A 14,079-nucleotide genomic window follows, 5' to 3' on the forward strand; every position below is an offset into this window, starting at 1 on the left:
GGAAGTCTCGCTGTCCATGAACAGCTCACAGTGCAACTGACATTTAAACTGGGACCAAGCAATGCAGTCATCAGCCACAAATGTCAGGTTCCTCTCCTTCAGTGGGTGGCCTGTGGCCCAGACAGCATCCTTCTAATGTGTGTGCCTTCACTTCCCCTTCTCAGTGCCCTTGTCCTTTTCCCCTGCTCCTGATGGCCCACTTTGCCTTGTTTCTTCTAGCACTGCATGTAGACGTGTGCATGCAATTATAAAAAGGAGTCAGCATACATGAACTATACATCAAACTGTACCATGGTTGTGTGTGTGTGTGTGTGTGTGTGTGTGTGTGCGCGCGCGCGTGTGTGTGTGAGAGAGCGAGCGTTTCCTCTAGCAGTATTCATGTGCACATGCACAGTATCTTAAGCAAGTAATACAGCCTTGAGCTGGAAGCCAATGTAATGGCAGCATGTGGCCTGGAAGAAAGGGTACGCATCCACCCAGGGCAGATGAAGGCGCTGAGTTACCTGGCAATTTAATTGAGGCTGGCATCAACATTAGCAGTCCCCACTGCCAAGCAAGGGAGCCCAGACCAGATTTATGGGCTCAGCTCTTTAGGGTAGTGAGGCGGCAAAGCTGCAGTATTGTTTCTATGAAACAAAAATGCCTCCTTTGGTCAGGCAAGAGCAGGATAATAACCTAGACCACTGTTCACGTGGTAGTTTCCTACCTGTGTGCTGTCTTTTCCCCACTACAGATGGTTAAAATGCATCTCCTAAAGCTGAATTAAGAGTTCAAGCTAAAACATGCTGACTGGGGGGATTCTGACCATGTCCACCATTAGACTTTCCCCCTCTCCCTGACCTGAAAGAAGGTCAGAACACCTGATTTAGAGCTCTGATTTCAGAGCAGCTGAGGAACTGGACCAAGAAGCCTAAACAGCTGGTGGATTCTTTTATTGCCCCTAATGCTTACCCCAAAGCCCTCTGGCCTGAGATACTGCGTTCAGGTAGCAGAGGCGCAAGAGGACATTTGCAAACACAACACAGCTTTCCTTAGCCTGGTGTTCGCCGAACATGTGAGGGGCTTATGGGAGCTATGAGGGGCTTATGGGAGCTACATGTGAGGGGCTTATGGGAGCTACGGGTCCAGTGCCTCTAGAAGGCCCCACTTTGAGGAAGGCTGGCATGAAGTGTGCTGGGTAGGAGTATGACATTTGAAAACTGATGCCCAAAGAGACAGGCCAGTATCACGCCATAGGCGAGAGCAGATGTGCCCCTGATGAGTCAAGGCTGGAGAGGCTTGGGCCTGGAGGCATCCTGCTTCGGATCATTAGATAATGGAGTGATGGATGCAGAAGGTAAAATGGCTTCTGCTGTGCCATTTAATGCATTGAATGTGCTGGTAAAAGATCCAGATTCAAGGTTTTAGTAACAAGGTACGGGCCATCTTCAAACCATATTTAAATAGTTATTGAGTGCAGTGCACTTGGTAATAATCATAATGGCACTTCTTGCAAGTAAAGACAAATACTTGCTCATACCTATGTGGCAACGCAACCCCTGGGGCAGAGGGTACATTCTTAAAAGCCAGTCAGTTTAAAAGCAAAAAGACAGCATCTTGCTGCAACTCTGGTCCAGAAAATGAAAAATGGACTGGTCACTAAGTACAGAGGAATATAATAGAAGATGATTTTACTGAGACAAGTGTGCTTTGCTTTGCTTTGCTTTCTCTTCTTTCTTATATCTTACAACTTACATCTCCTTGATGTTCTCGCCGATCTTGCCTCTGGTGGTAGGTATATCGCATCCTGCCATTGCTGTATACATGAACGTTACCTGCAGGTAAAAGAGGCTCATTAGGAATGGTCAAAAACACTGAGTTAGCTGAGATGGGATAAGGCAGCACAATCCAGAATATTCTACTCTTGGAATGGAGTTTAACCAGGTGCTGTCAACTGCACTTAAAATCGAGGCCCTAAAGAGGAAATAAAATCTACAATGGGAGAGATGATACGTTTATTCAAAAGGCTGGGATAGGAAAATGAGCTCAGCTGGCCAATTTGAATTTTAACCCAAGTCAGATCCTGAGCACAAGGAATGGATGTCAAGTTCCACCAAAACCACTTTTATGCAAGATGTTTAGGAACTGGGTTTTAATCCACTGACAAAGAACCAGTTGGTGTGTCACTGGGAATATGCATGAACAGAGACTGAAATGTTAAGGATTTCCTACAAGATCCCATATAAAATTGTTTAAGAGACAACCCGGGTGATTAATACAGATGCCGTTCAAACCACGATTAAGAAGAACACAATATGGTTTAGCTTTCAAGTCAAAATCGCTTGAGGTCCTTGGTCCTGGCGACTCCGAGAGCCTTCTCCCGCCCACCTGCCCCACTCCACGTCCTGGACACAAGCACGCACAGGCAGTTGCTCTCTGGCCACCCCGCTCCCTTAGCCAAAGGGTGCCGGTCCCCAGCAGGTTCATCTCACGTGGCTCTCCCCGGTGCTCCCTGCAGGCAGACTCCACAACTCTCGGAGGCTTCCTGTTGCGGGCAGAGACGCTGCTTTCCCAGTTTCTTCTTCCTCTGGGCTCTCTATTAAGGGTGGGGGCTGCCAGGGAGACTCAGATAAGTACAGCCCCCCACCTCTTCCCCAGACCCCGTCCTCAGCTCTCAAAAGCCCCACAGACTCACTGCCTCCCTTTCACCTCTTCCCCTCACTCCTGATGCTCTCTGCCCTGTTCACCACATGCTCTTCTGGGAGTTGTCGGAACCTGGCAGCAGTGACACACCAGCAGGCCAGAAAGATGTCATGCCCCAGGAATGTAGGAAAGGCTGGGGGATTCCCAGACGGGCGTAGACAAGGACACTACAGATGGGGTGGGACATCCCCGCTCCTTGAACTCTCCCCCCACCCCACTGCTGCCAACCTTCCAGACGGGGTGCTTAGGAATTTGTTGCACATCTGTTACTATGGAGGCTTTCCAATTTTAATGGACATTTAGTGCTTTCAAATGGCTGGGCTGGAAAATGCCAGTGGAAGACTACACAAAAAGTTATCAATAGGTTAGAGAGCTCAAAGTTCTGGGAAGCCAGAGATTAAATAGCACGTGCACCCCTTTGGTCCCTAGTTTTGGTTTCCCTAGAGCCTTCGAAACCCAAGCCAGCTAGCAGTGCAGCAGGCAGCACACAATGCTTTTGGGCCTCCGGCTCTTTTGGTTGCACAAATGCTTAAAATGCACCAGAAAGGTGGAGACCACCCATTTGTACGTGTTTCTGGACGCTCTGAAAACTGGTCGTGTGCTTCTCTGCTTTGGGTCCTAAGCTCCTGCTCAACAAGTACTTCTGTTGTGCATCTGCCTTGCAATTTTGGGGAAGAAGCAGCAGACACAGTGTTTGCTTTTCTCCAAGATATAATGTTGATAACTGCCCTAATGCTACAACTGTAGAAACTAGGGCTTTAAAATGTTGTTTCTTAAAGTTAGCTCTGACATTTGCACGTTCAGCTAGGCTGTAGTGTGAGTGGCATCCTTCTTCATGCCATGGGAATCTGCCAAGGCACGCAGTGGGTGTGCCCACCACGCAGGCTCCTTCAAGTACATGTGCATCAGTTAAGCAGCAAACGGCTTCAAAACTAATAGCTTGTGCAAAGGCCTGGAATTTTCTGCTTTTAGGATAAAATGCAACAGTGTAAGCTTCCATGCTTGAAAAGACCAGAGCACAGAGCTGTTAGGTCACTGTTCAGGCGACACACAGCACTGGCAGCTGTTATTTTTTAATTAGTGGAGAGATATCGTTCCATCCAATCCCTGCGGCTGCAAGGCCCCCAACTGTGGCATGCAAAGCATTCCATTCAGAGCAAGGAGGCTGCAGAGGTCTGATTCAGCAGCACGCTTCACCTGATCGCAAGCGCCATCCAAGTGGCCAGTAAAAATCACAAGTCCTCAATGGCTAGGAACATGGAGATGTGAAGGCGGTCTGACTGGAGCTCCGTTCCTGCGAGTCATCGCATTATGGTGCACCTCTTTGGGCAAGTCTTCTGCCAAAGAGTGGCATGCACCTAGTTGCATGATATTGGTGTGAGTTCGAGTCTTGATCACTTCAGAATAGAAGGCAGCAGACTGTAGGGAGCATACCAGAAAACACCTGTCCCCGCTATGCAGGGAACTTTTTATAGGTAGGAATATTCCACATGCTCCCACCTGCAATTAGGCATGATACGGTCCAGGAACATTCTTGCCAGCTCGCCCATTACTTGTGTGAACTAGGCACAACAAAACTCTTTAGCATCGGCTTAGGAATGGGCAACTTGTGGTCCTTCAAACATTTTAGCCTACAACTCCCTACCCAGCACAGTCAGGGATGAAGCAAGATGCAGACCAAAACTCTGGAGGGGCTCCAGGTTTGGATACTGAGCTAGCAATTTCCTGTAACCTGCCACCCTCCACAGACTGAGCTCAAAGAAGCAGATCAGATCAGTTCCTACTGGCTGGCAGCAGAGACACTGAATTCCTTTGTGGAAGTGGGCAACTCAACTGTGGTGTGTAAGGGCTGCCAGCTGAATCCTTCCAATCTCATTCTCCCAGCCAGACCCCTTCATTTCTAGCTCACAGCCCCAGCTGCAAAGGCAGAAGCAACCAGCCAAGTTCTCAAACAGAGCCAACTTTCTGTGCCACAAACAGAACTCACATGCGCTGCAAAACAGGGACCTGAGCAGCAACCAGTTCCATAGGACTCCAATGAGAGAGTCAAGCCACACGTTGCAGGGAAGACAAGCTCTACCCTTCACTGCCACTTCTCCAGACCCCTAGCATGTTTGACACTAAGAAAAAGACTTTCTTGGGTTCCAAGTCTGTTGATGACTGACTACCGTCCAGAGAGAGTCACTGAGCCTTTCAGAAGCTCCGCAGAACAAGAACAGAAGCCAGTAGCACCTCCAGTCTGCTGGACTGATGCACTGTCTGGTAGACAGGAACTGATCTTCCCATATAACGCAAGGGAAGGAAAGCCTGTTCTCCAATGTGTTGGGCCTACAGCTTGCTGAGGGATTCTGGGATCTGTAGTTCAATACAGGTTGGACTAAATGTTGGGGGAAGCAAGCCAATTTCGAGCACTCAGCTGGCCTGGTGGGAATCTTTTTTAATTCAAAGTCTCCATTTCTCAGTTGCAAAGAACAGATCTGGAACTGCTGTGGGGCTAGGCTGGAGCTACTTCTGGTCAGGTCACTTGTAAGGAGATGTGGCAGGTTTATTGGATCAGAATGATCTTAATTTCCCTGCAAGGTTGGACAGGAGGAGAAGGAAGCTTCCATAAAACAGCAACTGCTTTCCAAATTGGCTGTCAAAATCAAGGCTAGCTACCAAAGGTTCCAGAGATGCTTCTCTCCAAGAACACGGTTGGTTAGAAAGTCTGGCTGTTTGTCTACCATATGGAATCCAAGAGCACATTTCACAGCTTTGGGAGCTTAGGTGTTTCAATCAGCAATGGCCAACTAGGTGACACAAAGAGGACAAGCATGGCTTATTGAGGACATTCTTCTGTTCTGGTACAAGAACTAAGAGGGGAGTCAGCTGAGTGGCACTCTGTCACTTGTATGCCCTCCCTCCAGCCCAACCATATTTAAAATCATAGGCTTACTAGAAGGAAAACCACCACCGAAGAACATATTGAAGAGATCTTCAGGAGAGATGTCTGCCTCAAACCCTCGGTTGAAGTCTGTTGGGCCATGGCCATGTCGTGTGGGACTGACTTTTGCATCTCCAAACTGGTCATACTGCTTCCTCTTCTCGGGGTTACTCAATACTGCATATGCATTACCAATGGCTAAAACATAAGAAAGAAGAACGTGGTCACATTCTCTTGGCTAATGACAGGTAGTGGCCAAGAAGCAAACTGAGAAGTCCACAGTTCATTTTATGCCCTGGACGCCCACTCACCCCGTCTTGGACAACACAATCACTTTGAACCTCTGACCCTTATCTGAAGTATGGGGACGTTGCTGCAGACCTACCCTACAAGGTTGCTGGAAAGATTGCTGACATAATCAATATGAAATGCCTTGAGCTGTAGGAAAATGTTCCTTGGATACTGAATAATTAGAGCAGCTTTTCTATCCTTATCTAACCTGTTCATAGTCTTTGGGAAAATGCCAGCCACCCATGAGAGCCTTGCCATAATCTTAGAATCTGATTTGGAGGCTTGTTGTGTGTCTTCTGGTGCAATAGACAGGGCCTTCAGCCAAACTCTTTGACATGTTATCCATACAGTCTATGCATTGTTTTTATTATGACCAGTTACTGAGCATTACTGCTTTTGGCTTAGGTAACTGTAGCCCCAGGGTGTAGAATTTCAGGCCTGGGGGCCAAATCTGAGCCTCTTCCAGACCAAATTTTGTGGTGCTCTAGAAGGCTCTACCCCCTTTCCCCATCTATCAGTCATCTGCTGATTACATACCTTTTGTGCAACCTTCTCCCCATTTTAAAAGGCTGCAAAGTCTTAGTTACTGATAGTAGAAACTTTAAGCTAAACTACGATGGCAAAGTTATCCCTGACTCTTTTGCCTTCAAGTCCGCCCTGAAGGTTTCTTTGGAGTAGCATTTGGTCCTTGGGCTGGAAGCAGTTCTCCATCCCTGCCATTCTCTGCAGCACGTCTGATAGCAGGTGGGGACTGAATGTACAAAAGCGCTCGCACAAAGTAACTGTCTGCATGTGCATAACTCGCACGTCAAGGAAAAGCAGGATCCTTGACTTGCAAGCTTAAACCGCGTAGGAAAATTAGTCTGACTATTTTGTACACGAGGGGGAAATTCATACCCTTGATCTTGATCAGCTGTCTGAACTGGTAGTTCTGCTACTAATAAAACATATGAGCCTGTTGCTTCTGCATTTTGTCCCTTATCCAAAGATAAAAAGTTGAGCATGGAAGACTAGAAGAAGACAGCTTTTTATTGTTATACATGTGAAGTTGTTTTCAATGAAAGCAGACAAAAGGCAATACCTCGAAGATTATTTTAATCAGATTTTAACCGAATATAATGTTCAGATAATTGGTTTTGGGTTTGATCCAACTGCCTCACTGAAATCCACAGGCCCTAATTAGTCATGGCAAAAACGTTTACACCGATTTCAATGGGGTCTATGTGGGACTAACTTAGGTAGTCTCCAACCACTGCATTTTATTTTAGCTAAATATTCTGGCCTTTTACAAATAACTTCTCTCCTTCTTCCCTCTCCATCCCTGAAGTGTCTGTCTGCTGAGCCACCAACTTCATTCAGTCATGATGAGTTACTTAATAATTACCTTAGAGAAATGCCTTCATGCTGGCAGGTATATATTAAATAGTTAAAAATGTAAAATAACTGAAGTGTGTTACAAAGAAAAGTGTAAGAGCTTGCACCACTCATATAATTGGTGGATAAAGTTCTAGTGATTGGATTACTGTAATGCGTTCTACGTGGGGCTGCCCTTGAAAACTGTCCAAATTCTTCAGCTGGTACAGACCAGAGCTGCCAGGTTGCTGACAGGACCGGTCGTTATAATGCCGGTGCTCTACCAGCTACACTGGCTTCCTGTTGAAGTCCGGGCCTAATTCAAGGTGCTGGTTTTAATCTATAAAGCCATGAATGGCTCGGGACCAGGATACCTGAAGGAGCGCCTCTTCCCTTACATGCCCTCATGCCCCTTAAGATACATGGGAGAGGCTCACCTCCGGGAGCCCTCTTTAAAGGAGACAAAAAGAACAACTACCCGGAGCAGGGCCTTCTCTGCGGTGGCACCCAGACTATGGAATGCGCTCCCTGGACAGGTGAGCCTGGGGTTGAGTTTGTATTCTTTTTGGCACCAGGTTAAAACCTTTTTATTTGCTATTTTAAAAACTAATATTTTATGGTTAACAGTCGCGTTTTTGTTTTTGTTTTTATATAATATTTTATGGAATTTGCTATTGTTTTATTGTTTTTAAATGTATGTGTTGTGTGCTGTCCTGAGATGCCGAAGCATGTGGTGACGGCATATAAAAGTTTTAAATAAATAAATAAATAAATAGTGCGGGCGAACCTTTTTGGGACCAAATGCCCAAACTGCAACCAAAAACCCACTCATTTATTATGAAGTGCCAACACTACAATAAAACCTGAAAACTGAGGGTTTCGTTTAGAAAAAACACAGGACACCCAGTCCAAACATATATATATGTATGACAATGCAATGACTAGCCCTGAGAAAGCTCGGATGAGACCCAGCTAATGCGTCGCGGCTCGTGATGTCATCACCTGGCACCACTGCTCCTTTCCGAGCATGCACATGGCCACTATGTGCAATGTTATCCGATGCACGGCTGCTGGGGCGATGCTGGGGCAACTTGGCTCACATGCCGACAGAAAGGGTTCTGCATGTCTGCTGTGGCACATGAGCCATAGGTTTCGTCGCCACTAGCCTAACCTTACCCTGGTGCACACCACTAACCCTAATATGAGTTAAAGTTCCATTGAAAATAGGACAATTTTGAAAAAGTCTTCCTTGAGTAGCTTTTTCTACATTGCTCATACTTTCTGCCCATTCTAAAAACATTCCAACCATCAAAACCATGCCAGGACACCACGTTTTTCTAACCCTAAAACTACCCTGGTGCACACCCCAAACCCTAACATAGGGTGAAAGTTCCATTGAAAAGAGGGAGACTTTGAAAAGCCTTCCTTGAATAGCTCTTTCTGCACAGCTCAATATTTCTGCCCATTCTAACACACATTCCAACCATCAAAATCTTACCAGGAAACCTCATTTTTCTAACCCTAACCCTACCCTCGTACACACCCCTAACCCTAATATAGGGGAAAAATTCCATTGAAAAAAGGGTGATTTTGAAAAAGCCCACCTTGAGTAGCTTTTTCTGACTGCTCATCATTACTGCCCATTCTAAACACATTCCAACAATCAAAACAATGCAAGAAGACCTCCTTTTTCTAACCCTAACCCTACCCTGGTGCACACCCCTAACACTCATACAGGGCAAAAGTTCCATTGCAAAGGGGGCGATATTGAAAAAGTCCTCCTTGAGTAGCTTTTTCTGCACAGCTCATCGTTTCTTTCTTTTTAATAGATTTAAATACAATCTGACTTTAAAAACAAAGATTATTTAAGACATTGGATATATTGGGTTAATATCTTCCTCATTTTAACAGTCAATAGTCATATTCAAATTTATGCATAGTCCCGCTTCTCTAGCTGGTAACAGAACGAATTCCAAGTTTGGCAGAGATATACATCCCCCTTCTCCTTCAGAGACAAGATCGATCTGTCCCACCATGTAGTCCAAAATCCTTTTTGAGCTCAACTCTTCGATGCATGGCTCTTCACTCCTCCCATAGTGAGCAAATAGAATCCTTGCCATAGTAATTACATATAAGATCAAATATATTTATCAATATCATTAAGAATAATATCTAATAAAAAAGAGAAAAGCCTTCAGATTTCAATTTGTGTTTATATTTCCAACATCTAATTGACAAGTTTAAAAGCATTTCTACTAAACTTCTACTAAATCTGTAAGTCATTTACATCTATCTATCTATCTATCTAACTATAAAACATTTGTGTAAGTTTTCTTTATGTGAAATTACTCAAGTTACCTTGATATTTCTTTCTCACTTTTACTGTTTCTATAGCTCAATGTTATGTCCAACATTTTGTGCCTGTATTATCATGATTTCCTTAATTCGTTCATCTTTCATTTTCTACCCAAAAAAAGTTATACAATCTAATCACCTTCATCCAGTTTTAAAATTATTTGATCAAATGTTACTAATTCCTTTATAAGATCATATATTCTATAGACTTCACATATCTCAATCATATTTGAACTTTATGCCACCAAGAAATATCATTACCCTTATCACCTATAAACATGCCATCCCATTTATAAAACATATCCTTCAAGATATATAATTCCCTTAAAATTATCCATTCTCCCACAGAAATTTATGACTTCTAATATAGCTTGGGTTAACTCTATAGTCCAGATCAGACTGTTTATCAGTCTTTTCCTTTTCCAAAACAGGAACATGTTAGCATAGTTTTTATTAAACCACTTAGGTTTTCATTTCTAACTTCTAGTGCATTCTGAAATCTCTCCAATGTGGCAACTGAATCCCATAATAACTTATTTGTTTCTGTTAATTGTTGTTTCTCTTGAACCATCTTTTCAATTTTTTCAGCCTTCTTTTTCACAACTTGTATCTTTTGTTCATTTTGTTTTATTTTAATAGCAGAACCTGCAAGATGATTCATTATCTTCAAGACATAGCTGTCCAATTTGTCCAATTTATCCTTTTGTTCCAAAGCAAATTCTTGTATAGCGTTTTGCATAGGCTCTTGAGATGCTTGAATAGATGTTAAAGATGCTTGTATTGCCAAGAGTGTTGTTTGTAAGCTTTGAGAAGCAGACGGAGATGCCAAAGAAGAATCCATGATGAAAGTAAAAGGTTTAATTAAGACAGTTTTTTAAATAACCTGTTGTGGTACTAGATAGCCACTAAATAGCAACAAAAAATCACAAAAAGAGAAAAATATTAATATTTTTTTGGCAAAGAATGTATCTGTTAAAGAATAAAATGACCACAGGATGGCAGCCAACAAGTTATTTGTTCAACCATACAGAAACTGGAGGAATCCGCCATGTCTCCAAATGAAAAAAAAAAAGAGAGCGTCTTCTACCAATTAATATAACATAAGTTCAAATTTAGCTCTTCACCCTTGGGGAGGAGATTAAACATAGAAAAGATCTCTTCTCTTGCAAGTCCCAAACTTCCCCAGTTTCACTTAATCTCCCCTATATTTGTGGCAGCTTGAACTCCACCGCCAAAGGGCCTTTCTTTTATTATTCAGATTGATGGTTATCTCACAAGTTCTTTCATGGACAGTATTTTAAAAGGTTTAATTGCTCACCCAGCAGGTCTGATGTCCACTCGTAAGCTTCTTTTTGTTTTCTTCCCTATTAATCTGGCTGTCAACAGCTTGTGAAGGAAATTAACCATTCTCTGTCAGTTCACTGAAAATTCCCCTGAATTCCTCCCGTCGGATGAGGAACCATCCGCTGCCACCCACCAGGCACAAGTACACTCATGCTTCTAATCCCTGCCCCTACAGGGCTTGGATGGGCCCCCCTGGGCCCCCTGAAGAATGGATTTTGAAGTGAAGAATGAGGCCCCATTCTCCACAGCTGTCTCACTGCAACGTCAACCTGAAGTCCCACAGCTCATCATTTCTACACATTCAAAATACATTCCAACCATCAGAACCAAGTCAGGACACCTCGTTTTTCTAACCCTAACCCTACCCTGGTGCACACCCCTAACCCTAATATAGGGCGAAAGTTCCACTGAAAAGAGGGCGATTTTGAAAAAGCCCTCCTTATGTAAGTTGCTTTTTCTGCTCTGCTCATCATTTCTGCCCAGTCTAAAAACATTCCAACCATCAGAACCATGCCAAGACACCTTGTTTTCGTAACCCCAACTCTACCCTGGTGTACAACCCTAACTATAATATAGGGCGAACGTTCCATTTAAAAGAGGCAATTTTGAAAAAGCCCTCCTTGAGTTGCTCTTTCTGCACTGCTCATCATTTCTGCACATTCTAAACACATGCCAACCATGCCAGGACACCTCGTTTTTGTAATCCAAACCCAACACTGGTGGACACCCCTAACCCTAATATAGGGCAAAAGTTCCATTGAAAAAAGGGTGATTTTGAAAAAGCCCTCCTGGAGTAGCTTTTTCTGAACTGCTCATCATTTCTGCCCATTCTAAACACATTCCAAACATCAAAATCATGTCAGGACACCTCATTTTTCTAACACTAACCCAGTGATGCTGTACCTTTTAGAGACCAAGTGCCCAAACTGCAACGCAAAACCCACTTATTTATCGCAAAGTGCCAACATGTAATAAAACCTGAAAACTGAGGTTTTAGTTTAGAAAAAACAACTCACAGCCAGTCAAGGATAAGTATATCCTTCTATTGAGGATATACAAGGATAAGTATATCCTTGGCATTGCACTGTCCGGCCATGCAAAAGCTCGGATGAGTTGCAGCTAATGAGTCACGGCTGGTGACATCATCTCCTGGCACCACTACTCCTTTCCAAGCATGCGCATGGCCCCTCTGTGCACTGTTATCCGATGCACGGCTGCTGGGGCGATGCTGGGGCGACCCGGCTCGCGTGCTTAGAGAGAGGGCTCTGCGGGCCTGCTGTGGCACGCGTGCCACAGGCTTGCCACCACTGGTCTAGGGCATGCAAGATCCTGGAATTATGGAAAAATACTAAAACCAGGTCAAGGTAACTACCTTCGTTTCAATTTGATTGACTTTTATGAACTCTATTTCTTTTGTTTTATTTCTGTCTGATGTCTTTATTTCTCTTCATTCTTTCTAACTAATTTCTAATCTATGGAATGCGCTCCCCAGAAAGGTCCGCCTGGCGCCGTCGTTATTCATTTTTCGGCGCCAGGTGAAGACCTTTTTATTCAAACGCTATTTTAATTGTTAATATTATTTATTTATCTTTTCGGGCCAGGTCGACTCATATTACATTGTTTTATTCTGTCCTTATTTATTATTGTGAGCTACCCCGAGGCTTCGGAGAATGCGGTGGCATAGAAGCCTGCTAAATAAATAAAATAACTACAGGAAACTATCCTTGACTCTGTAATTCTTAGATATTGAGGACTGATTTACAATTTCAAGGCTAATTTCTAGGCAAACCACTGACAATCCAACAATTGTATAATGAAACCGAACTGTAAAAGTGCAAATTTGCAATGTGATATGCACACAAACTTTGTAAGTAAGGTGAAAAACACAGGAATTACATACCGATGAAGAATTCTTAGCTATTTTTAAAGTAAACTGTACTAGCTTCACATCTGATTCTGAAAGCTTTTGGAAGGGCTGTAAGACATTTAATTTTGTCTGCTTTTCAATAGGGATTAGATTTTGACTGGGAAGGGGGCTTCCATATGTGAACTGAGACCCATGCCTTCAGAAAAGGTCACACTAACATTTTGAAATCAATGAAGCCCCAAAGGCTGATTTGCAATCTCAACCAAAATTAGCTATATGCTTAATGTTGTTGGTCAAGGAGAGAATAATTATAAATGGAATTATAATTTATATTATATTGATTATATTTAAATAGAATTAAGGATAGAAGAATTAGTGGCTCTGCTTTCTGATCCAGCAAAGCCAGCCTTGTGTTCTTACAAGCTTATTCCAAGGAAGGCAAAAAATGTGATTTATTGAAACAAGGTCTGAAGACAAAAATGTCAGACTTAGCAGCTGTCACTGGAAAATTGAATGCTACAGTATTAGTTGATGTCAGTAACAGAATATTACTAAACATTCTGTGAAAACTTGCATGACTCTTAACTCTCCTAAGCCAACGTGATCAACTTGAGCAGGCAAGTGGGTGTGAATATGGGAAAGGGAAAGAGATAGGCAAAATGGCTTGGAAAAATGACTTCCCAGAGTGGGCCCTGTTAAGGATAAAGGGTTGTTTTGCTTCATGCCCCATCATTGTGATCTGTGGCTCTAGTAATGCCTTCAGCAAATACGACAATATAAAATCTGTAAGTTAGAAACCTGCTTTTTGCCACTTTGAAGAACTCTTGACTGAAGGAAGGTTTCTGCCAGAAAAGAGTTGGATGTCTAGACCAATGGTTTTCAGCTGCCAGTCCATGGACCAGCACTGGTCCACCAGCATTTCCTGCTAGTCTGGGAAAGAGCCATTGTTGTGCATGTCCATGACAGCCACATCCGGCTTGCCACAGAGCAGCGTGGGGGCCAGCTCTGCTCTCCCTGCTGATTTCCCACCTCCTCCTTGGCCAACGAGTCCAGGGAAGGGAGAGGCAGCTCAATAGAAGCAAGCTGGAAGCTGCGCCATACCGGGTTTGCCTTCTGGGCAGAGCCCCAAAGACTGGGCCTTTTCCTTTTTCTGCAGTGTTTTCTGCTGGGAAAGGAAAGGCTGAGGTGGGATTGTGCCTAATCTAATCCCAACATATTCGCCATCAGATCCTTTTACTGTCAGCTGAAACAGGCCTAGATTTAG

General features: G+C 43.7%; 1 protein-coding gene across 3 annotated transcripts in view; it reads right to left on the reverse strand.

Moving 5' to 3' along the window:
- The window catches only part of DNAJB12 (DnaJ heat shock protein family (Hsp40) member B12), a 44,754-nt gene that overhangs the window by 12,009 nt on the left and 18,666 nt on the right, over positions 1 to 14,079 (reverse strand). For 2 of the 3 annotated variants that reach the window (XM_044420529.1, XM_044420528.1), the window contains exons 4-5: positions 5,618 to 5,803; positions 1,735 to 1,814 (exon numbers count right to left, since the gene is read on the reverse strand). In XM_044420529.1, coding sequence (XP_044276464.1) covers positions 1,735 to 1,814; positions 5,618 to 5,803 — 266 coding nt within the window. The remainder of the gene's footprint in view (positions 1 to 1,734; positions 1,815 to 5,617; positions 5,804 to 14,079) is intronic. The other variant, XM_044420530.1, reaches the window with a different exon arrangement.

Source organism: Varanus komodoensis, unplaced genomic scaffold (genome assembly GCF_004798865.1).
Source record: "Varanus komodoensis strain SLA01 unplaced genomic scaffold, ASM479886v1 scaffold11, whole genome shotgun sequence".
In the NCBI taxonomy this organism is placed as follows: Eukaryota; Metazoa; Chordata; class Lepidosauria; order Squamata; family Varanidae; genus Varanus; species Varanus komodoensis.